Below are 22809 nucleotides of genomic sequence, written 5' to 3' on the forward strand. Positions count from 1 at the left end.
TTTCCACCCCTTCCCCCCCCCCCCCAAGTCATAGCTTTGACATCCCTAAGACGGTGCCCATGGGTTACTTGTTTAGATGCTCCGAAGTTTTTAAACTGGGCTCCACGATAGCTGCATATTCTGGGGAAATAAACTTTTTTCTGCACTTTTTTATTAATACTGCAAGATGGGTAGATTAACTTTGGGCTTTTATCAGGGTAACCCTAATTTTGAATATTTCTATACAATAGAAAATGCCCAAAATACCTGTTTTCCCTTCCTCCTGGTCCTCAGAAAAACTGAATTTGTAGTGGCTGGGTGAGCCACACGTCCCGAAGCTGGACTGACTTCCAGAAGTGTTGTGGAGAAATCCTCTTGTCAGAAGATTCCTCCACACCATTTCTGGAAGTAAGGAGATAGCCTCCTGGTTTATAGGTGAGTTGGGTGAGAGTTAGAACTGTCTAGTGATATCCCTGGGGGAACAGTATTTTGATGGTAAGTATTTGCAAGTATGGGCTATTGTATGGCTGTGAAGTAATAATCTTATATAAACCAGAAAAAGTAACACATCAATGAGAATTTGGGGGGTGGGTTGGGAATAACTGTCATAGTTGTACTAAATTTTAAATATTAAATAATTAATGATTCTTTGATGACTTGTTTAGGAACCTAGGATGCTGCCTTTAGGCATTTGTCTGCTAACTGTAGGGTCTGAAGTCACCAGTACCTCCTAGGGAGGAAAATGAGGCTGCCTGGTCACTGAGTCAAAATCTCCATGACAGTGGGTTTGGGTGTAAGTATTGATGGCTTATATTTTTCTGATTCATTTAACCCACAGCACTTCTGTGTATGTACCTTGTGTAACCGATGTATGTTTATAAAATAAACTTCATAAATTTGTTGTTTTCCTTATTCTTAAGACTTTGGAATGTGAACAGATACAATCTGAATACCAGATTGCATGTTTCTTATGATTCCATGTTATCCTGTGTGAGCTTTACCAAAAACCCTATGAGGTAAGTGTTTCATTCTGTATTTTCAGCTGAAGAGGTCAATAGTAGGACATAACTTTTCCAAGGTCACATAGCTAGTAAGTGGTGGTGAATTTCGCTGCTTCTGTCCTTGAGGACGCGATAGGGGAACAAACCCTCTCCCGCCCACACTCACCTCGGTTTTTTGCAGAGTACACCAGCTTTTCTCAGAGACCAGCACAGCTCAGAGGCCAGAGTGGGGGCCGTCTTAGCTTCCATTTAAAGAGAAAGGGTCAGAGGTCCCAAACTGGCATCCTTGTTCTTCCCAAGAAGAGGAAAGAAAAAGGTTTTCTCTGGTGGGGTGATGGTCCAGGACCATTTCCTAAGAGTTGTCATGCCCTTTTAGTATCTGACCAAGCCTTTGCTAATTTTGAGACGCTATTTCCAAGTTGTACTTGGCTCAAACTTCTTAGAGCAGTAGCTCTTGATTTCTTAGGTAGACCATGAACCCTTTTGAGCATATTATGGAAAATTGGACTAAAAAATGCACATGTTCACGGTCCCTTCTTTTACAGTATATTATAGCCTATGTTCTATTTAATTTTAAAATGTTGCCTTACTACGAGCTCTCAGTCTGGAAATTTCTTTATTAGCCTAGGACTGCCTGGTCTTTCTACTCAGGGAGTCTGAAAGTAAAGTGGATGATTTCCACCTTACAATCTATTCGCTGAAGGCTAGGAAATTGGTCTTACAACACAGGTTCCTTGAAAGAGCTGGGCCCCTCTTTGCTTCAGATCTTGCCTTTTGCTCCCAAAGATGAAACATTGACTTTAATAGGGCTGAGGGTCCAAATGGCAGCATATCCTATTTACTTCCCTAAAATTTGATGACTACCCCCCCCTCCCATGTTCTCCAGGTAGGTCTTCTGTCCTATTGCCACAGTAGGATTTTCTACCCTTCTTTGTCTAGCTACCCAACACACTGCTACTGGAGGCTTTCTACTCCTGTAAAGGGTTTGAGTCTAGGAAACCCACAGGGGCAGTTCTACCCTGCCCTGTAGGGTCACTGCATCGGAATCGACTCTGTGATGAATTTGAGTTTGTTTATAGTTGTAAGGCGTCCAGGAGCTCTGTGGGATAAGCATTGGACTGTTCAAGGTTCAAATCTACCAGCTACTCCAAAGGAAAAAGATGAGGCTTCCCACTCCCATACAGATTGCCATCTTAGGAACTCTGTAGGGGTAACTGGGTTTAGTTTTGGTGTTTGCATCCCCATCTGTAATTCTGTAGTAGTTCCACATTACTTAGAACAGGGATAGAAACAGATGTCTATGAGGTAGGGATAACAGTATAATTTCCTGACGCAATTAAAGAATTCCTAAATTAATGTGAGAATGTATATGTTGAATGACAGTAGAGAGGCCTAGAGAGCCCAAGGGAAATCTGTCCTCAGCACCTGGATTATGGACCCAGGATGGTGTCTTGGTTTCTCAAAAGAGCTAGTTTACAAAGGCAATGGCTTAAGCATTTGGCAGTTAACCTCAAGATGAGTGCTTACTTAAGACCCACCAGCCACCTAGTTAGAGAAAGATGAGGCTGCTCCTGCCAAGACTAACAATCTCAAAACCTTATGGAGCAGTTCTTCCCGGGGTCTGTAGGGTCACTGTGATTCAGAAGCAAGTGGTGTCAGTGGGTTTGGGTTTGGGTGTTGAGCAAACACTAGACCTGTAAAGTTTATGGAAAAACTACATTTGTTTTTGCATTTCACTTTTCCCTACAAACTTGGGAAGTCCTTTCATGTATTTGCCACAGGGAGGAAATTTCGTGGCTGGGAAACAGGAGTTGAACCCTCCAGTGTCTTACGAAGGGGCAGGGCTGTGTTAAGCCTGGCTCCCAACTTTCTGAATGCTGAGCAGGGCTAAAGAAGCAGAGTTCCCAACTAGTGGCAACCCAGTGCACATGGAAAAAAATGCTTAGTCTTGCACCAGGAACAGTTGCAAATTAGACCACTGTGATCCATAGGTTTTTTATTAATTTTCAGATATCAATCACCAGGCCTTCCTTCTTTGTCCATCTTAGTTTGGAAGCTCCACTGCAACGTACCTCACAGCACCACACAAACCTCTATTGATAGATGGCAAGTAGCTACTTAATGATGTTATTGGTTGGTACTTAAACTTTGCTTTGCATGATAGGTAAGCATTCTACCATAAGACTTTAATCTTAATGTTTTTAGTGAAGTATCTTAACCTGCTTTCAGCTATGCCTGGCGTTCCTTAATCTTAAGCTGTTCTTTCCAAATAAAACTTTCCTTGGAGGTAGTGGAAGGGCAGCCACTGTCTATAGGCAGGAGTGGGGAATATCCAATTCTCAGGCTGTTTGTATAAGGCCGATGAAATCAATACCACATAGCACGTGTTTTACCAAAGAGAAGCAGTTCCAGCCAACATTAAAAACACCTCGGTGCCATCAAATCAATTGTGACATGGTGACCATATAGGACAGTGGAACTGCCGCTGTGAGTTTCTGAGACTAACTTTTTACAGGACTAGCCTCATTTTCCTCTATGGAGTGGCAGTTTTGAACTGGCTTTGTAGCTAGTCAACTAATCTTGATTACTATCAGTGTTTCTTAGGGCTAGTTTTCAATATTAAACTTGATTTGTATGTGATGTTTCAGTTATAACTCATCTAAGGAAAGTTAGTATTTGTCCGTCAATAGTGCATTTCTGTCTGATGAGTGGTGTCAGCTTCCAAGATGACCAAGAAAACTTTTCAGCTGAGGAGGGTGACCGTGATGAGCAGCCTCAATGTCTCACCACATTCAGATGTGCTGTAACGGATTATGGAGTCTACCAGGAGACTCAGCCCAGAGTGCATCCCAGGATGGATGAGTGTTGAAGGAAGTATGTTTAAGTGCTTTGCATGCAGTAATGGAAGCTGCTAAAGCTCTATACTTGCTCGTGACTCCTACAAGTTTTGAAGGGAGTACCTTTCAGTAGGGGTACGTGTGTGTGTGTGTGTGTGTGTGTGTGTGACAATGCTATGTTAAATTAAAAATATATATGTACTATTTAACTTTTCTCCAAGCAAGAACTTGTCAAGAAACTGCTCTGGAAAAAAAAACAACATTGCTCTGTATCATTTACTAAGAAATTTTTACTCTATATAGAGAGGAAAAAGTGTTTTCTCTGGAAATAACTTCACAAAGAAAGCTTAATATCAAGAAACCTATTTGGAAAAAGAAATACTTTTTCAAAGCTATTTTCTCCACCTGCATCATCACAAGAGGATCTGGTTGTGGAGCTATGTGTGGATAGGATGCGACAGGAGATCTTGGGTCACTGAAAAAATGGAGGAGCTCTGTTGGGTAGGTGAAAGGTTGAGCTTTTAGAGAAGGTAATTGTAGTGGAAACCAATGGTCATTTTTCATTTTGCCCCACAGAATAAAGATTCCAGGTTAAACTACTGAGGACTAAATCGACGAGGCATTATAGTTATAGCCTTGAAAGAGCTCTCATTTTTTTCCCTGTGATAACTTTCATAATTATACATGTTGGAAAAATTAAGGCTCAAGCTTTCGGGCATAAGCCAATTACTAGAGTGATCAAGAAGTAATTCTGCCGCTCACATTGGGGAAGCGTCATTATACAGTCATGAGTCTAGTGGTGTATTACGCCCAAACCCACTGCTCTCAAGGCAATTTCAGTTCATAGTGACTCTAGACCAGCAGTTCTCAACCCGTGGGTCGTGACTCCTGTGTGGGGGTGTCTAATGACCATTTGACAGGGGTCGCCCAATTCATAATGGTAGCAAAATTACAGGTATGAAAAGGCAATGAAAGTAATCTTATGGTCCGCACAACATGAGTAATTGTATTTAATGATCGTGGCATTAGGAAGGTTGAGAACCACTGCTCTAGACAAAGGGGAGCTGCTCCATGGGGTTTCCCAAGCTGTTAGGGATGCAGACTGCTCCATCTTCCTCCCTAAAAGCAGCTGGTGAGTTCAAACCACCAATTTTTCAGTTAGCGGCCAAACGCTTATACATGACACCACCAGAAGTCACCATGTTAAACCAAAACCCACTGACATCTAGTTAATTCCAGTCCATTCATGATTTCAGTGTGCTATTAAGCACAGACATACTGCAGCTGAGGCAGTTCCAGTTTTTAGTGCCCCTGTAGGACAAAGTGGAACAGCTTCATAGGGTGTTTGAAGCCAGACCTTTAGGGGAGCAGATAGCCTCATTTTTCTCCCATGGAGTGGCTGGTGGGTTTGTACCATGACCTTTCAGTGAGCAGCCCAACAGCCCTTCTGTGTCTACCTTTGGTGGGAATGAGAGTTGCACTGTTTTGAAATCTTACATTCAAAATGAGATCCTAATTTTGAAGTGCCCTGAAGGTCATTTCAGGCTATCCATACTTGATTAGAGGAATCCAGATAGAAACCAGAGCGATAGATTCAATGTTCAAAACACCATACAGTACAGAGATTTAGCATACCCCTTCTAGTCAGAGACCTCCATTTTGTGATGTATTATAAATCTAATCTTGATACAGTGGTTAAGCCTTGATGGTGCTGGGAGTTAGGCACTGGCTGCCTAACGGAGGAAGGTAAGACTGGCTGCTGTTGTAAAAATTCAGTCTCAGAAATCTTATGTAAGATCACTGTGAGTCAATGTCAACTCTGTGTTTGGTTTGGGTTTGATATACCTGTGGTTTTAGCCCCCTTCTGGAGTGAGTTGTCTATTACTGAGGCAGGATTAGGTTGGGATGTGTCTGGAGTCACCATTTTACCAGAGGTATGATTCAGGTTACCCTTTGGTTTCCTTGGGGGTGTGGTCTGTATCCAATACATAGTAATACATTGGCAGTTTTCTCTTGATCCTGTATCTGGTTCATCTGGTTCTGAACAACACCCACCCCGGTACCCAACGGCCTAGGCTTATCAGCTGACCTGTTGGGCCGTGAGCCTGCAGCCAGTCCTCTGACTTGTGATTTGGGTTCAGTAGTCCCTGCAGCCATGTGGGTAGGGAGAAGCCTCCAGACCTTGACCTGTCGATATGGGACTTAGATCGGCCCCTCATAGTGAGCCATTTGCCTGATGGTGTGTAATTTCTGTGAGACACTGCAGTGAATTAAGGGAAAAGAATACTGTGGAGTAGCTGAGGTTGGAGATGGAGGGAGGGGTACAGCAGTTTGAGAAAGTTGTACATTTGGGTCATCTTTAACCTCCCCCTCATAGGAACCATCTTTGTGCTGAGCATTCTAAAAGAAGTTATACTTTAGAATTCTGACATAAAACGTTACATTTTAAAGATTTATAATATAGTTAATAAGCTTAGCTGTATGTAATAAGCCACGAGCATTGGTCGTGGCATCATTATGCAAGATTGGAAGACACATTTTAGAATCCACTATGCCAGACTTCACAGGAGAAATGTGTACCCACGGTAGTAAATAGGGGAGGGAGGGAGCCAGGCGAACAGCGAGCATTACCACAGCAAAAACATTGTCCACAGAGCTTTTCTCTGATGAGTCTGAAAGATTGTGCAGAACATGTTCCCTACAGGCTCCAGATCTTTCCCTTACGCAGATAATGATTTCTTATAGGAAGGAACATTTGTTGACAGAACAGAACGGCAGCACGCTTCACATACTACTTGGATCATGTCTACCTTCCTAGTCCATCTTCCTCTGAAAGCTCTACCGGAGACTGTTCACCATCACAGCATCACACAAACCTCCATTGACAGGCAGGCCATGGCTAAGCATGTAGGGTTTGGGCCGTGAATCAAACCGCAGGCTCCTGCACCCTCTGACTCCAGAGGCTTTTGAAGGAATTGTAGGTACCCAAGCCCTACCTGGATCTGCTGAGAGGGAAATCCCAGGGGCTGAAGTCTGGGCAAGGGGAAGAGCAGAGGCCAAGTCTACTTGGGGGAAAAAAGAGCTCACTAGAGTCTGGCGTGCCATAGACCCTAGGGCAGTTCCCCGCCAGCTGCTGCTCCCCACTCCTGTCTTCAGTCTTATTGGCATGGGACAGTGGGTAGAATGGCCTTTGTTCGGGTTATGATGTATTGCAAATCTGGCTTTTCACCCAGACACAACTGCTCTGGCTTTGCTTGGTCCACAGATTCCAGGCTGTGCACTGCTTGCATTGGCTTGCTATCATCTCTGAACAAATTGCCCGTCTCACTTAGGAGTGCTGAGAAAGGAGCCAAGATGACCTTTACCTGGGACAGTGTTTTATGAACTCAAACTCTCTTAGAATTAGTGCACAAGCAACTTCCTTTCCCTGAGAATACCTCCAGCCTCTGGTGGGCAGTGAAGGCCGCCTCTCAGATCAGAGAGGCTGTTCCCCCTCTACTCTTGGAGAGCTCTCCAGTCAGAGGTACATGACAGTGACATGGGGAACAGGGAGGCACACTGAGGTTGATTTTATGTATCAGCCTGGCTTAGGCTATGGTTTCTAGTTTGGCCAAATACTAGTCAAGTTACTGTCATGGGGAATATGTATGATTAGATCATGGCCTTCCCTAATGTAGTGTTCTTGTCATTAGTTTCCATGTGGTTGATTTTAGCTCCTAGTGACATTAAGTATACAGAGTAGAACTTACATCAGCTCAATAAGGCTTTTAAGGCTGTAATCATTGAGACGTCATTGGTCCTCTGAGGTATCTGAGTGGAATCAAACCACCACCTTTTAACTAGTGGTCAAGCAAAAACTGCTTGTGCCACCCAGGGCTACCTGACGTCCATAATCATGATGCGCCATAATGCCATTTAATATCAGTGATCTGAGGTCGTACCAGTATAGGGAAGATAATAAGAGGAATTTTGAGTTATAAAAAGGCCAGAATCGACAATTAGATTTGAGCTTCCAGCCCTGAAAACTGAGACAATACATTGTTCTTTAAAGCCACTCATTGGCATATTTGGGTCACAAGAGCAAGTCACTAAGATGCTCACCAAGCAAAGCTGGCCACTACTGGAAATGGGTGCCAGATGAAGAGTCCAAGAACCAGTCCTTTTACATGTCCTTACAGGGGAAGGGCATGGCATATAAAAATAACGAAGCTTAAAAAGAATAGGCAGGCCTTTGCCCAATTACAAATGATCTGTGCAAGGTCTTGTCTGGTCAGCCCTTGCCAGTTTCCTTGTATAGCAACCTGTTTGACTTAATTAAAGCACTGCTGCTTCTTTGAGCGAGTTTCAGATATAAGTGTCACACAGTAAAAGATCACCCCAGATACCTTTCAGACTGAGGGTTCTATGGTTCTCAGAATCTGATGGTTGGCAGCATGTCACCCAGTTGGGAAAAATCCCCACTGTCTGATCCTAAAGTCTTACTGTGCTTTTTCAAGGTCTAGGAAACCACCAATTACTGTTGAGTTGACTCCAACTCATTGCGGCACCATGTATGTTAGGATAGAACTGTGCTCTGTAGGATTATTTTCCCCCATAAGGTTTTAGTGGCTAGTTTTCCTACAGAGATAACCAGACCTTTTTTCTGAGGTTCCTAGCAGCGAAGTGTATTACTGTTTGCACCACCCAGGGGCAAACAAGATTTAAATATATTTGACAATGAAAGTTGGAATTAAGCCCCTAAAAACAGTAACAAAAGGATCTCTGATCACTCAACCTGAATCATGACTTAAATGCTTAATACAAACATTTTTAAACAAAAACTGCACATAGAAAACAATTTTCCACCTGAAAATAGTTAATGTAAATAACTCCTTTAGATGGTGCTTTTAAAAATGTCTGTCAGCAAATACCTTTTTGGGGGACAGGGCAGCGAGAGGATGAGGACAGGATGTCAGGAAATGATAGGATTTTTTTTTTAATTGCAATGAGAGTAACAAGGAGTCCTACCTCCTTACCCCCTAATTTATGTTAAAAAGCAGTCCAGCAGAATGAGCAACAGTCACTGGCACTCAGAATATTTTTAAGCCATGCTTCTACACGCCCTTCATGGTGTCCAGCATCTTCTGCAAAGTCCACAGATTCACCTGCAGTTGTGTCTTGCTTTTTCTCTTTAATCCACAGGGTTTTTACTGGCTGGTTGTTCAGAAGTAGATTGCCAAGACTTCTGAGATGTTTCCAGGTGGAGTTGAACATCCAACTTTTGGGTTAACGGCCAAGTGTCTGTCACTCAGGGGCTCCATAGAAAGATTGCTGTGCCTAAAATAAGTATTCTTGTACACAGTGTTGTCACTTGTGTGGGGTACAGCAGGAAGGCACACACACAAATAAATTAACATGGATTTGAACTCTGAGAGGGTGGCGGTCACCTCCAGGAGCTGCATCTACCAGCAGCTGAGTTCCCAGCACTGGTGGGGTGTTGAGGATGGCAATGTAGGAGAGTCTTTCAGTAAGTTATGTCTGGGTACAAAGGACATGATCAGTAAGAGGACAAAGCTCTTCTCTTTCTATCCAGGGGAGCATGGCCAACCCCTCAGTTGGGAAGCTTTCCAAATAACCTCTAACAAGAGGGCAAGCTATGTGGACTCCTGCTATAGTAAACCCTGTCTGTTGTTTAGATTGGAGGTTGATGCTCAAACAATAAAGTGCTTTCAGTGAGAGTGGCTGCTATTTCCTGGTGGTTTCTCATGTCACCTGAGGCACACAACCACAATATGAAAGGGGATACTGTTTACCATCAGTAAAAACTAAGCGCTCATTTCTACTGTTAGCCTGTCTTTCTGACTGTACTTTTTATTGGTTTGCATGTCTTCATGTTACTCTTTGCTGGATGATGATATCAGTTTTGACAGGGTAGAAAACATGAAGACATAAAGGACAGGTCTGTAAATACTTCTTGAAGGTTCCACTTGTGAAGGTATGAGCAAGGAGGAAGCAAAAAAAAAAAAGTTTTGTCCTATGCTGAATCCAGATACATGTCCAGAGGAAATGAGACATGAATCAGCCAAGAAAGTCCACATATCAACCTAAGAGTTTATTTCTGAGTCCATCCTTGGTAACTGCTATAACACGCTGGCATCTTCCATGGCTTCAATCCATCTGTAAAAGAAGAGAGGACAAGGACACTTGGTTTTGTGGCTCTGCTTGTGACTGATCACAGAACCTAAGATAACTGCCCTCGATCACTATTAGTCTAACTCAGGGATAGTCCAAATAGGTAACAGGGACATTACCAAATGGGTATTGTTCCTGTTTGTTGCCCTAGGACCTGGATGGATTAGCCCAGTGGTTGCCACAATAGGCTCAAACATAACTGTGAGGATGACCCAAGACCAAGTGGTGCTTCTTTCTGTTGTACATAGTGTCATTATGAGGCAGATCCGACTCCATGGTACCTAACAACGAGGGCTTAGCGAAGGCCTGGAACATAGCGCTCAAGCCAGCTGAACCCAATGCATACTTTGATTGACTTTCTGAGAGTGGGAACAGATGTGCAGTTGTGCAAAGGTTTGTGATGTGATGGCTGGAGAACAGTAGCTAGCATCCAGGCTACCAACTTGTTCCCTTTAAAGATTTTAGTACCTCTGAGCTGAATTGGTATCCTCGGCTTTGAAGCTATAAAATAGAGTTTTCTTGTGGTAAAGGTGAAAAATGAGTCCGACTTCCCTGCTGCCCTCTTGCTTCTCTGGAGCAATGGTGAACCCTAGCAGAGGCATGCTCTCCATGGCCACCTTGTCCTGCAGAGGGAAGGAGAAACGGTTACTAAACACTACGCATGGCATTCAGTCAGGAGCTGGGCTCTCACTGTCACCACCAATCTCAGATACACGAAGAAAGCTTCTGTGTGTGAGGCAGGCACGGAAGTGGCCCAGACAGAAGGAAAGGAACATACCAGTTCTGGGGCCAGGTGATTGCACCTTCACTATCTTGTTTACTCATCACAGCAATCGGGGTCACCCCCATTCTAAGAAGAAACTGAATCTCAGAGAAGCTAAGTAGCTTCCCCAATGTTACACAGCTAGTAAGAGGCAGAGCCAGTATTTGGATACTTGACTCCTTTCGAACCCTATATTCTGTTGACTTGATTTATCAGTGACTTGGTTGATTCTCTAGTTACTGATGATAACAAACTTTACTCATCCTGCCAGGAGCACACATGGGGTCAGTGGTCCTACTAGAGCAGTGGTTCTCAACCTGTGTGTGGGCCGCGACCCTTGGGGTCGCCTGATTCATAACAGTAGCAAAATGACAAGTAGCAGCAACGAAAATAACTTTATGGTTGGGGGGTCACCACAACATGAGGAACTGTCTTAAAGGGTTGCGGCATGAGGAAGGTTGAGAACCACTGCACTAGAGGAATAAAAGGGTTTGGACCACAACAGGTGACACAGTCAGGGTAATACCAGATGGGCTGCCTATAAATTTTTATGCAGTTAGGAAATTATTCCTGTAGTTTTAACAAAAACATTTTTCATAAATGCAGCTTACACAGTATACCTACAAGGCTAAAACTGCTGATTGACACTCTGAACCTTCTAATCCGTTCTGGCTAAAGCTGTCCTTATTACTCAATTCCAAGGGGTGCTTCAAATTGTTTCTCTTTTTTTAAGATTTTATTGGGGGCTCTTACAGCTCTTATAGCAATCCATATATCAGTTGTATCAAGCATATTTGTACATATTTTGCCATCATTATATTCTAAACATTTACTTTCTATTTGAGCCCTTAGTATCAGCTCTTCTTTTTCCCCTCCCTCTTCCCACCCACCCTGGTGGCCCCTTGATGATTATTATTTTCATGTCTTAGCCTTACCCAAGGCTTCTCTTTCCTTGGAAGGCGTTGAGAGTGGTTATGTATCAATCATTGTGATCAGTTCCCCCTTCCCATGTTTCCCCGCCTTCCCCCTACCTCCTAGTATCACTACTCCTATTTCTGTTCCTGAGGCGTTTATCTGACTTAGAAAATCGTGGTTTCTTTTGCATGTACTGCAAGCATGTGCTGGTGATTTTTGTTGGAGCTGGTGTCAAATTTTCTGGTGTTTTAGCTGTAATATTATGCTAATTAATTTATTTGTGAATCTGTGTCAATAACTTATTGAGAATTCAGTGATATTAAAGGAAAAAGAAAAATCCAACAAGGCTTCTGCTCAGTTACTAATAATGTAACTAAATGTAGAAAGAATTTACACAATTTTATTAGTATTCATATAGCCTAAGAAATATTTAAGCACATATATAATATTTAAGCACATACTTGTCACATTCTATGATTAAGCTCCACAATAAACATTACTAAGGATTCTACATGGTATGGTATGGGAGGAGGGGATGAAACACCATCCTACTACACTAGGTGACAAGAACCCTAGTGATGTCACTAGATAAGATATACCCGGAGAAACACAGATCTTAAAAACATAGTGCTCAGTGGAGAAAGAACACAACTGAAGGGCTTTCACAACTTCATTTTAGGCTTACACTATTAACTGAGAGTAATCAAGGCGGTATTGTACTGACATAAAGATTAGTAAACGAATCAATGAAACAAATAGAGACCTACACCTAATCAGTCATTTGATGTTTTAACAAAGACGGCCCATGAACTGTTACAGAAAAGGTAGAACTTTCAACTCGTGCTGGAATAGCTGGGTATCCATATGGAAAAAGAAATGAACCTTGATCCCTATCTCATACTATACACAAAGACTACTTTGAGAAGGACCTAAATGTAAAAACTAAAATCTTAACATTTTCAGAACAAGGGAGAATATCTCTGTGATTTTTGGTCAACAAAAATTTCTTAGAACACCGAAAACAAAAGCTTTAGAAGAAAACATTGGTGAACTAGACTATAAAAATGAAGAACTTTTGTTTCTCAAAAGATACTACTATTAAGATGAACAGGCTGGGAGAGTTTATAAAACATTAATCACAAAGGACCAGTATCTAGAATATATTAGAACCTCTAACTCAATGTTAGAGTGACAAGTAATGCACATTCAAAAAAAGGAAAATGAAAAAGTATCTGAACAGACAATTCCCCAAAGGGCCATAAGAATGGTCAATAAGCACAGGGAAAATGCCACTTAGTTTACTATCATTAATCATTCCCCCAAAAGCCCACTGTCTCTGTGTCAATTCTGTCTCAGCAACTCTCTGGTACAGAGTAGAACTGCTCCATAGTTGTTCCCAAGACTACATAGAAGACAGCCTTCTCTTGTCCCACAGTGTAGCTAGTGGGTATGAACTGTTGACTTTGCAGTTATTAGTCCAGTGTTTAACCCACTATGCCACCAGGGATCCTTCATTAGTCATTAAGGAAAATCTAAATTAAAACTATATCACCTTACCCCACTACCTACCAAGTGTTGGCAAGGATGTGGGGCCATGAGCACTCTCTAATTCCCTTGCATTGTTAGTGGGACTATAACAGGACACTGGCAATTCCTTAGAAAACAAGTAGATGAAGGCATGCTTCATTTTGCAGAGCTTCACTTCATTGTACTTTGTAGATAACAGCAGCGCTTTCTATAAATTGAAGGTTTATGGCAACCCTGGACTAAATCTACTGATGCCATTTTTCACAATACATGTGGTCACTGTGTGTCTGCCGTATTTTGGCAATAGCAATATTTCAAACTTTTCCACAATGCTATTCCATACTTTAATAGACTACTCAAAAACTCAAACTCAGTGCCACTAGATTGATTCCAACTTGTAGCAGCCCTAGAGGACTAGGCAGAAGTGCCCCTGTGGATTTCTGAGACTGTAACTCTTAACTCTTTGCAGGAGTAAAAAGCCTCATCTTTTTCCCAGAGCCACTAGTAGTTTTAAACTGTTATCTTTGGGGTAACAGCCCGAAGAGAAACCACTATATTACCAAGGTTGCTCTAATAGACTACAGTATAGTGCCCACATAATTCTTAAATGTACTCAATTCACTGCCATCGAGTCAATGCTGACATATAGTGACCCTTTGGACAGAACAGAACTGCTCCTGTGAGTTTCTGAGACTAACTCTTTACAGGAGTAGAAAGCCCTGTCGTTCTCCCATGGAGCATCTGGTAGTTTCTTAATTGCTGACCTTGCAGTTAGCAGTCCAATGTGTTACCATTATACCACCGGGGCTTCCTTATATGTATGTACAAGGAAGCCAAAAACTTAAGTGACTTGCTTTTTTCAATATTCACTATATTGAGGTGGTCAGGAACTGAACCCACATCTCTGAGCTATATGTCTGTACCTTCCTTTTGATCTAGTTCAACTATTCCTAAGTATTTATACAAGTGAAATAAAAACTTAAGCTTACCAGCATGCAGATGTTTAAACGTGTTTTATACATAAGTGCCAAATGCTTTAATTACGGAATGGATTAACAGGGTGATATATTTATTAAATAACATGTAGAAATAAAAATGAATAAATCGCTATATTGCAATAAAATGAGTGAATTAAAAAAAACACTGAGTGGGAGATGTCACAGATGAGTCCATTCATAGGAATATCTAAAAGAAGCAAAACTAATGAATGATGGAAAGGAAATCAGAGTAGTGTATGTACTGATTGGGCTTGGGGGGTGAAAGTGGATATTTATAGGGTGTATATTAATGAAAGGAGCCCTAATGGTAAAAGCTGAGCTGCTAACATCAAGGTGGGTGGTTCAAACCCACTAGCCACTCTTCAAGAGAAAGATGAGGCTGTCTGCACTCATACAGATTTACAGCCATGGAAAATGATAGGTAAGGTTGCTGTGAGTCAAAACTAGCAGTGGATTTGGGTTTTGTTTTTTGCATTAGTTAAAACTCATCCAAGAACATATTTAATACATACTGAATTATATGTAAACTGTGGATTGAGGGATGACTAGATATGAGATGAAGTATGATATATGTTAATTATATGAGGGAAACCCTCAATAGGATGGACTGACAAAGTGGCTGCAACAATGGGCTCAACCTCACAATGATTGTGAGGATGGCATAGGTAGTGTTTCAGTTGGTTGGATGTAAAATCATCATGACAACTAATAGCAGCTTCCTCCATTCTCGTACATTTTGTCCCAAATGACTGAAGTGGCAAGAAGAAAAACGCTTTCTTTTACTAAATGTCTTGCAGTCTTAGATATTGAGGTTTGTGGTATTTAACATTTTACCATATATTCTCCACAAAGAAAAGTCCTGATGTTTGGCGCACAAGCAGTCATTTCACAGCAACTGGTAACACCTGGTGTTTCTCAATAAATAACAGCACTGAAATAAGAACGGTGGCAGCAGCTGGGACTCCTACTCTCCGCGGCAGATGCTTGGAGGCAGGATTGGAGGGGTGGGCCTTTGCACAACAGAGGAGGAAGCAAGAACTAATTCATACCTCACTGGCCATGTAGGTGTAGAGAACTTTGCCTTTGATGACAAACCAGAGCTTCTTCCAGTGTCTCTTGCCTTTCTTATACCGGTTGAGATAGCCACTGATGGCAGAGCCTTCTCCGGAGGCAGCCACCTGGTGGGAGGTAAGCAGAGTGGGTCAAGGTCTCAAATAGAGAAAATGACATTCTGCTCCCGCTGTCAGCACTTACACTGCTTTGAAATCTCATGCTTTAACAATAGGGAATTTTTTACAAATCAAACAGGTCTATCGGCACCATTTTTTTTCAATAGCATATGCTCACATTTTGGCCATTTTTATAGTATCTCAAATTTTTTCGTGGTGTGATAACATTAACTTTATATACATTGGCAAAGAGCGTGGCATGATTCACTTTATTGGACTGAGGAGGTCTCAGGATCCATCAAGTACCAAAGCCAGTAAAATTGCACTTCCTGACTGGTGAAATGAAAAGCCCCAGTGGCCGCAGTGGAACACCACAGGCCACTCCTCAGAGAAGGGTGACGCCTGCTGCTTCCTTAGAGTTCCAGCCCTAAAATCGACTGAGGTGATGACTGCACAACTCGTTTAAATATGTTATGACAACTGAATTGTGGGATACGTGAATTATATGCCAATAAAACTTTAAAACGATGCTTCACAGTCTTGGATACCCACAGGGGCAGTTCTATTCTGTCCTATAGGGTCACTATGAGTTGGCATCGACTCAATGGCAGTGAGCTTTGGGACTTTGAAACAGGGCTTCTGAATATAGTTTTGTAAACACATAAAAGCTATCTTCAGCAGTGCTGCCCTCTTAAAAAAACAAACTCAATGCCATTGAGTTGATTCTGAGTCATAATGTCCCTCGAGGTTAGAGTAGAACTGCCCTTGGGTTTCTGAAACTGCCGTACAGTGGTGTTTAAAATTCCTATGGACACTCTCCCCACCACCCCCACCCAACCTAGTTCATGAGTACCACTGGCCTAACTTGGAAATAGTTCATGTTGGACGTTGTATATCCATGGGGACACAACACATTTGTGACCACAATAGACATGTAATCTAGTCCTGTTTGTATCTACCAAAACTGAGTCCTAGTTTGCAGGACAGACATGAGGTGAGCCCGTTCTGAAGCTCCCTAAAAAGAGTTCCGTGGCCCTGAGAAGCTCACCCCTGATTAAGACCCCCTGGTGGAGGGTGGTCAGTTCAGAGAGCTTGGAAGTACAGAACTGGCTTCCTACTGGTCTATGTGTAACCTTGAAGCTTAATAGTGCAGTGGCATGCTCTTTGGGATTTATTGGCAGTCCTGAAAGATCTAGGTGGAATTACCCTAGCAGGGCAGCGGGCCAGTGAGAGGCCTGTTTGGGAGCACAGAAGAGAAGAAACTGCCCTGCCCAAGCAACTGCATTCTGAGCACTTCTCACCTGAATTGTAACCTGTTAACTTTACTAGTAAAATACATAGTAATGAGCATTGCCTGTGAGCTGTGTGCCCAGTGCAATGAAACATTAAATCCAGTCACAGAAGTAAGAGTGCTTTGGGAGGGACAGTGGTGTCAGAATAAGAGTACAAAGAGATGGAGGGTGGGGGCAACTGTGACCCTGCCTGGTGGCAGTCAGCTTTGGGAGCCAGAGGCGGTCAGATGTCCCCATGTTTCTTCAATCATTTAAAAAGATGAAATAAACAAGCTCACTGTGGAGCATAGTTTTCCTCTGACAGACATAGGTTGCCAGAAGTTGGTGCTGGCTGAGTGGTAACTGGTTGGGGTCCTGCCTCATGCCACCAGTGTCATTTAGTGATGCCAGGAAGCAGGCTGGTTTCAAGGGCTGGAAGGAGAGACCAGGCCCTCTTGGTGTGGAAGAGACCAGGCCAGGTGGAGACAGGGAAGGGTCTGAGGAGCGCTGTCTGACCCAGTTCACCCAAAAGGACTACTGGATCTTCCAAATTTGCTCCCTCACACCTGCCTTACCTCAGCCAGGGCTGAAGGAACTTTCTTCGGTTTCTTGAAGGTTGAGGAGTTGATGCTGTGGAATACTGATGAGAAGGCACTGCTCGAGAAGCGGGGCGAGGACAGGGGGAAGCTCATACTCACGGGCCGCTCTGTAACCAAGAGAAGGTGAGCGTGGGGTAGGAGGTAAGCAGCCATGGGGCACAGACAACACACACCTTTCTGTAAGACCAAATCTCCCTGCATTGCCTGACATCCAAAGTAGCCTCATTGATGTTGAAGTGGGGCTGGACAGGCAATACCCTCCCTTCTAACAAAAGCAGTGGAGGCTAGGGGAAGGCTTTCCCAGGGAGCTGGCTGCCTCCTCCTCTAGGTCTTAGAGCTCTAACAGGCTGAGGCTGGGTCACCCTCTCTGCCACCTTTGTCAAGGTCTTTGGGAGTAAAGGATCTATCCTTGCTTCCCTCTAGCTTAGCCCTGCTTGGACAAAGCCTCACTAAGAACTCCCTCTCAAGTGCCCACGGGGCTTCTTGGGGCTCTTTCCCACCTAGGAACCAGGAAACACTTGGCTGTCAGTCTCACCAACCTTAGTTCCAAAAAGGAGACCACAGAACATAGGTCGACAGGACACTTAAAAAAAAATTTAGGGAGGAGGGGGCATTAGAACTGATAGCGATGATGTGTATACAATTCTTTAGAAGTGGCTTAACTATGGAAGTGTATGTGAATATTATATCAAGAAAATTACTGAAAAAGAAACCAAATTGACTTATCGTTACCATGAGTGGAGGAGGAGTAGTTTTTGCTTAGGGGCATTGAATTCATTTTAATGGCAGTGGGATACTTTGGAGAGGGATAACAAAGGTTGCACAACAGGAAGAGTATGATCAACGGCAGTTGTATATATTATTGCCAAAATTGAAAAAAAATTATACGAATAACAATGCATACGGAAAAATGTTCTACAATTATGGTAAAGATTGTACAATTCTTGATATGGTTGAACTACTGAATTGTACTGTGGATGAAGTGCCAATAAAAGTGTAAAAAAGGAGCTTATAAGCACTGGTGATGCAGTGGTTAAAGCAACTCAGATGAAGGTTGGAAGTTCGAACCTACCAGTTGCCATTTTGGAGAAAGATGGGTTAGTATGTTTCTATAATGATTACAACCTGGGAATCCCTATGGAGTAGTTCTGCTCTAGCTTGGAGGATGACTGAGTCAACTGAACTATGTCTGAAAATCAGTCAGTAAAAACACATTGCCTGGTATTGTGCTAGAGCAGTGGTTCTCAACCTTCTTAATGCCGTGATCCTTTAATATAGTTCATGTTGTGGTGACCCCACACGTGGGCATATCTGCGTGTGGCAGACCTGCCTGGATGTGGATAGAGGAGCGGTGTCTCGGCTCCTAAGACCATTGGAATATGGTCTTAGGCAATCCCTGTGAAAGGGTCGTTCAACCCCCAATGGAGTCGCGACCTCCCCCCAGGTTGAGAACCACTGTGTTAGAAGATGAGGCCCCTAGGTTGGAAGGCACTCAAAACCACCCACAGTGGCCACAGCACTGAATGGGAGTGAGCCAATGATTGTGAAGATGGTGCGAGACCAGGCACCGTTTTGTCCTGGTGTACATGGGCACCATGAGTTGGAGCTGGCTTTACGACTACCACCACCACCATGCTAAAGTACACGTGAGAACACTAGTGTGACCCCAACTTGGATGACCACAGAACCCTTATCAATATTCCACAGAAAAACACGTTTGGGGAATTGGTGCCACGGTGTGACTTTAAACTCAAAAACAACTGCTATCAAGTCGATCCTGACACATGGTGACCCTTTAAAGGGATGTTCAAGTTCACACCTTCTGTAGTGGGCTCTGCAATGAGCTGTTCACTACACAGTCAGTGGCTCTGACCCACCAGCTGCTCTGGGGGAGAAAGATGAGGCAAGTCTTGGCAGTTCTACTCTGTCCTATAGGGTTCATAGGAGTTGGAATTGACTTGTGGCAGTGAATTTTTGGAGGGTGGCTTTTGTTCTGAGCTTCCCCTCCCTCCATGGAGTGAGTAACTCTCAGGGAAAGGGGTTTTGGGTTGCGAACCATGAGCCTGGGAGAAGCCCCCTATGCCACCATGGAAGACAGGTGAGCTCAGACCCGGTGTTACCTCTCATCAGGCCTGGGATGTCCCCGCCCCTCTTCTTCAGCTTCCCGTAGCAGCCATCGCAGACCTTGGCCAACCGGTCCTTGAGGTACTTCAGGGGGTACTTGTTGCGAGAACAGTTGCGGCACACGATCTGCAGACCCAGTTGGGAACACCTGTCTGGGTAGCACTTACCCGAGCCCCAGCCCCCCTACCTCCAGGGCGCCTGTGTCTCCATCGCTGAACAAGGTGGTGTCTTCCCAATTTCCTTGCACTGGCTGCTGTGTTCCAGCAGATCCACCGACATTTCCAGCGAGTATATGCATCTACTGTGACACTATACTTCCTCCTCAAGGACAACCATCACCACGCACTACTACTATTGATGGGTGATGCACATGGTTAATGTGCTTGACTGCTCACCAAGAGGTTGGAGATTTGAATCCACTCAGAGGGGCCTTGGAAGAAAGAGCTGGTGACCTACTGCTGAAAAGCAGCCCTTGTAAGCCCCATGTGGCTCTTCTGTCACACAAGCAGCTGTCAGAGGTCAGAGGTGACTTGACGGCAGTTGTTGTTCTTTGGTGGGCGTGATGGTGTAATGGAACAGGCTGAAACTGGAGCTGGGCTTGAGAGGAGTAAGACAGGAATAATCACCCCTTCTCTCTGGCTCTGTGCCTGACTAGGTACTCTGGTTGGGCAGACACTATTCCCACCCTACCCCCTGTCCCAGCCCAGGCTCAACCTCCCCACGACTGGACCCACCTTGCCGCAGGCGTGGCAGTGATGGCGCCTCAGCGTGAGGGAGAAGTCGCAGCCACAGTTCATGCACATCATAACATGTGTGACAGGCACCAGGGTGGGGGGCCTCTCCCCCAGGTTCACTCCCAGCCGCTCCCGCATCTGGAGCAACAGAATCACCAAATGGCAGTGTGGTCAGGCCCACCATGTAGAGTGGGGGTGGGGCAGGTTGGGTTCCCATTCTAAAATGCTATCATTCATGTCTAATTTCCCAGGGCGACAACCTGGAGTTAAAAACAGCATCACTGGGTGGTTTTAGGTGGGGGCCCTGTGTCTGCCTGAGGTGGGGAGAGGCCACAGGGCAGGATGGAGTTGGGAGAAGGGCTGAGTGAGTGCCCTCATGAAAGGTGCTATGGCCCACCTGGAAAGGGCAGGTCCCTCGTGGTGACCCTCCTGCGGAACCTGAGTTCCGAGGCAGAGTTAGGACCCACGCCGACCACTCACCTCCACACTGTGGTGGAAGACAGCCAGGGCCTGCGCCTTGTAGTCTTCAGGAAGGGCCCTGCCGAGACAGCTGTACCACTCGTCCCTCTCCGCACAGGAGCTGTGGGGACCCGCTGCTGTGAGCCACGGTGTGTGCAGGGCCCCACTTCCCACCAGCACACTCCTCCCCAAGCCTGAGCTTTTCCTGTGCTTAAATCAAAGCACCAGGCCATGGACAGGCAGACCTCGGTTTGCTCTTGGCCCCACCATTGTGCACAAATGGCCAGCAGCCTGCCCTCTGGGCCTGGTTCTTTACCTGCAACCTGGGCGCTTGACCACCCATGTCTACATCACCCTGAGGCTGCCTCAAGGATGAGCTGAGGGCAGGGAAACGGGCCAAGCGCCCTACACAAAGCAGGGCATTAGGAAGGCACAGAGGGCTTGCTGGCCCCTCAGATTCCCAGGAAATTGTGGAAACCACACTGAGGGAGCTGTGGGTTGATGCTGGCAGATGTCAGAAGTCGGGTCACTTGAGGAGAAACAGGTTTATCAGAGTTGATGGAGGTGTTTCCATTGTCCCCAATTTCTCCACCTAACTTCCCACAAACAAGTTTCCCAAGTACTCTCTCTCTGCCCGGCCGGGTTTCCCCAGTGCCGAGTGATGTCCATGCCAGTGGTTCTGGACAAAGGGCCAGAGCTGTGCAGCGCACAGGCTTGGCACCTGGGTGACAAGTCTCACACTGGCCACAAGGGGTCGCTCCCACCCTTCACAGCCTAACCCAGGCTTCCTCCGCTGAGCAAGGGACCAGTTAAGCTGGTCTGGGAGGGGCTTGGTGGGCAGCCAGATGCTCCGTTCCTAGTTGGAGCTATCTGTAGGCCTCACTATCTTCTAGGGGCTGCAATGTTAAGAGCTCTGGGCTAGCAGGAAGGTGGCTTGTGTCCCTGTCTGGGGGAGATGGACAGCCCCGTCTGACACTGGAGTGTGGACCTGGCACCCTCACAGCTAGGCAAGCAGGAGCTACACCCAGGCCTCCTCATGCCCCTGATTTTACCAAGAGGTGAGAGAATTCCCTCCTCCCGATTCTCAATCCACCTGTCCCCAGGGGCAGCAGATCATCATGGGTGAGAGATCTGAAGCACAGGCCCGGGGGCAGCCATGCATAGCGGTGTGGGTCCTTAGCTGGGCCCCAACTCCCTGTCTAGGAAAGGGGCTGGGATTCTGGCCTCTGGGGAAGTGCTCAGCACCATGCTAGGGAACTAGCGCTATTCAGCCCATCACTGTTCCTAGTTACTGTCAACCCTGGGAAAGCCAGAACCTGTGAGGTGGAAACCTGGAAAGGAAAACACAATATTTCCCAGTGAATAGACCACAGGAAAGTGGTGGATGGTCCCTGACAAAGGAAAAGTTGTGCGACCTGGAACGAGCCAGTCCCTTTAGGTTCCAGCTCTCGCGGGTTTCACAGTACAAGGGGCTTCAAAAGGGCAGGGGGGAAAGGGAACTGAGAGATGATGAAAAATGTCCATGGACTTTTGAAGCAGTTGTTGGTTTGCATTAAATATAGCCCAGTTCTAACTCTCCAATCAACCTGTGGGCTCCTCCCAGCAAAACCCAGGCACCACGGAGGTACTAATGAATGCTTAGTGAACAGATATGCCAGTGAGAGTGAGTATGAGCGTCTGTCCTATGATACCCAGGACCACATACACATGCAGAAGGGCAGGGCATCCACGAAAGACACCTCTGTCCTCTCCATGGTCATACCCTGGCAGAGACAGGGGAGTCCAGCACTAACCCCACCTGCCTGGCCATCCCCCAAGAGCTGCCTCATCAGGCCCACCCCACCCGGTTCCTGAGTGTCCACGAAAGAGGGAACAGGGGAATGCCCAGTGAGCCATGAGTGATCCCTGGGCAACTTGAGGGCCTGGGGAAAATGCAGGCACTGCGGACAGAGGTCTCTGGGTGGTATAAATGGTTAATACACGTGGCTGATAAGTAAGGCTGACAGAGTTCACTGAGGTAACTTGGAAGAAAGGTCTGGCAATCCAAAACACCAGACGCTGAAAACTGTGGAACATAGGTCTAGTCCTGATACATTGGGTCGCCTGAGCCGGAGCCAACTTGACAATTGGTTTCCTTGTTTGCTTTGTTTTCTGGAAGGAAAGGCCACATTTCTCTCTCTCTCCACCCTTACTAATACCCTTAAGTTGGGAAAGAGAAATTAGAACCTTAGTTTGAACTTTTTGATTGCTGTAAAGACCCAT

General features: G+C 45.0%; 1 protein-coding gene across 2 annotated transcripts in view; it reads right to left on the reverse strand.

Moving 5' to 3' along the window:
• Nucleotides 1-9936: 9936 nt before the first annotated feature.
• The window catches only part of FGD5 (FYVE, RhoGEF and PH domain containing 5), a 152649-nt gene continuing 139776 nt past the window's right edge, over nt 9937-22809 (reverse strand). Inside the window, exons 14-20 of one of the 2 annotated variants that reach the window (XM_075550074.1) lie at nt 20569-20668; nt 20089-20226; nt 19351-19480; nt 17207-17337; nt 15241-15369; nt 10457-10611; nt 9937-9973 (exon numbers count right to left, since the gene is read on the reverse strand). In XM_075550074.1, coding sequence (XP_075406189.1) covers nt 9937-9973; nt 10457-10611; nt 15241-15369; nt 17207-17337; nt 19351-19480; nt 20089-20226; nt 20569-20668 — 820 coding nt within the window. The remainder of the gene's footprint in view (nt 9974-10456; nt 10612-15240; nt 15370-17206; nt 17338-19350; nt 19481-20088; nt 20227-20568; nt 20669-22809) is intronic. The other variant, XM_075550075.1, reaches the window with a different exon arrangement.

The sequence above is a fragment of the Tenrec ecaudatus genome, chromosome 5, assembly GCF_050624435.1.
Source record: "Tenrec ecaudatus isolate mTenEca1 chromosome 5, mTenEca1.hap1, whole genome shotgun sequence".
NCBI lineage: Eukaryota > Metazoa > Chordata > Mammalia > Afrosoricida > Tenrecidae > Tenrec > Tenrec ecaudatus.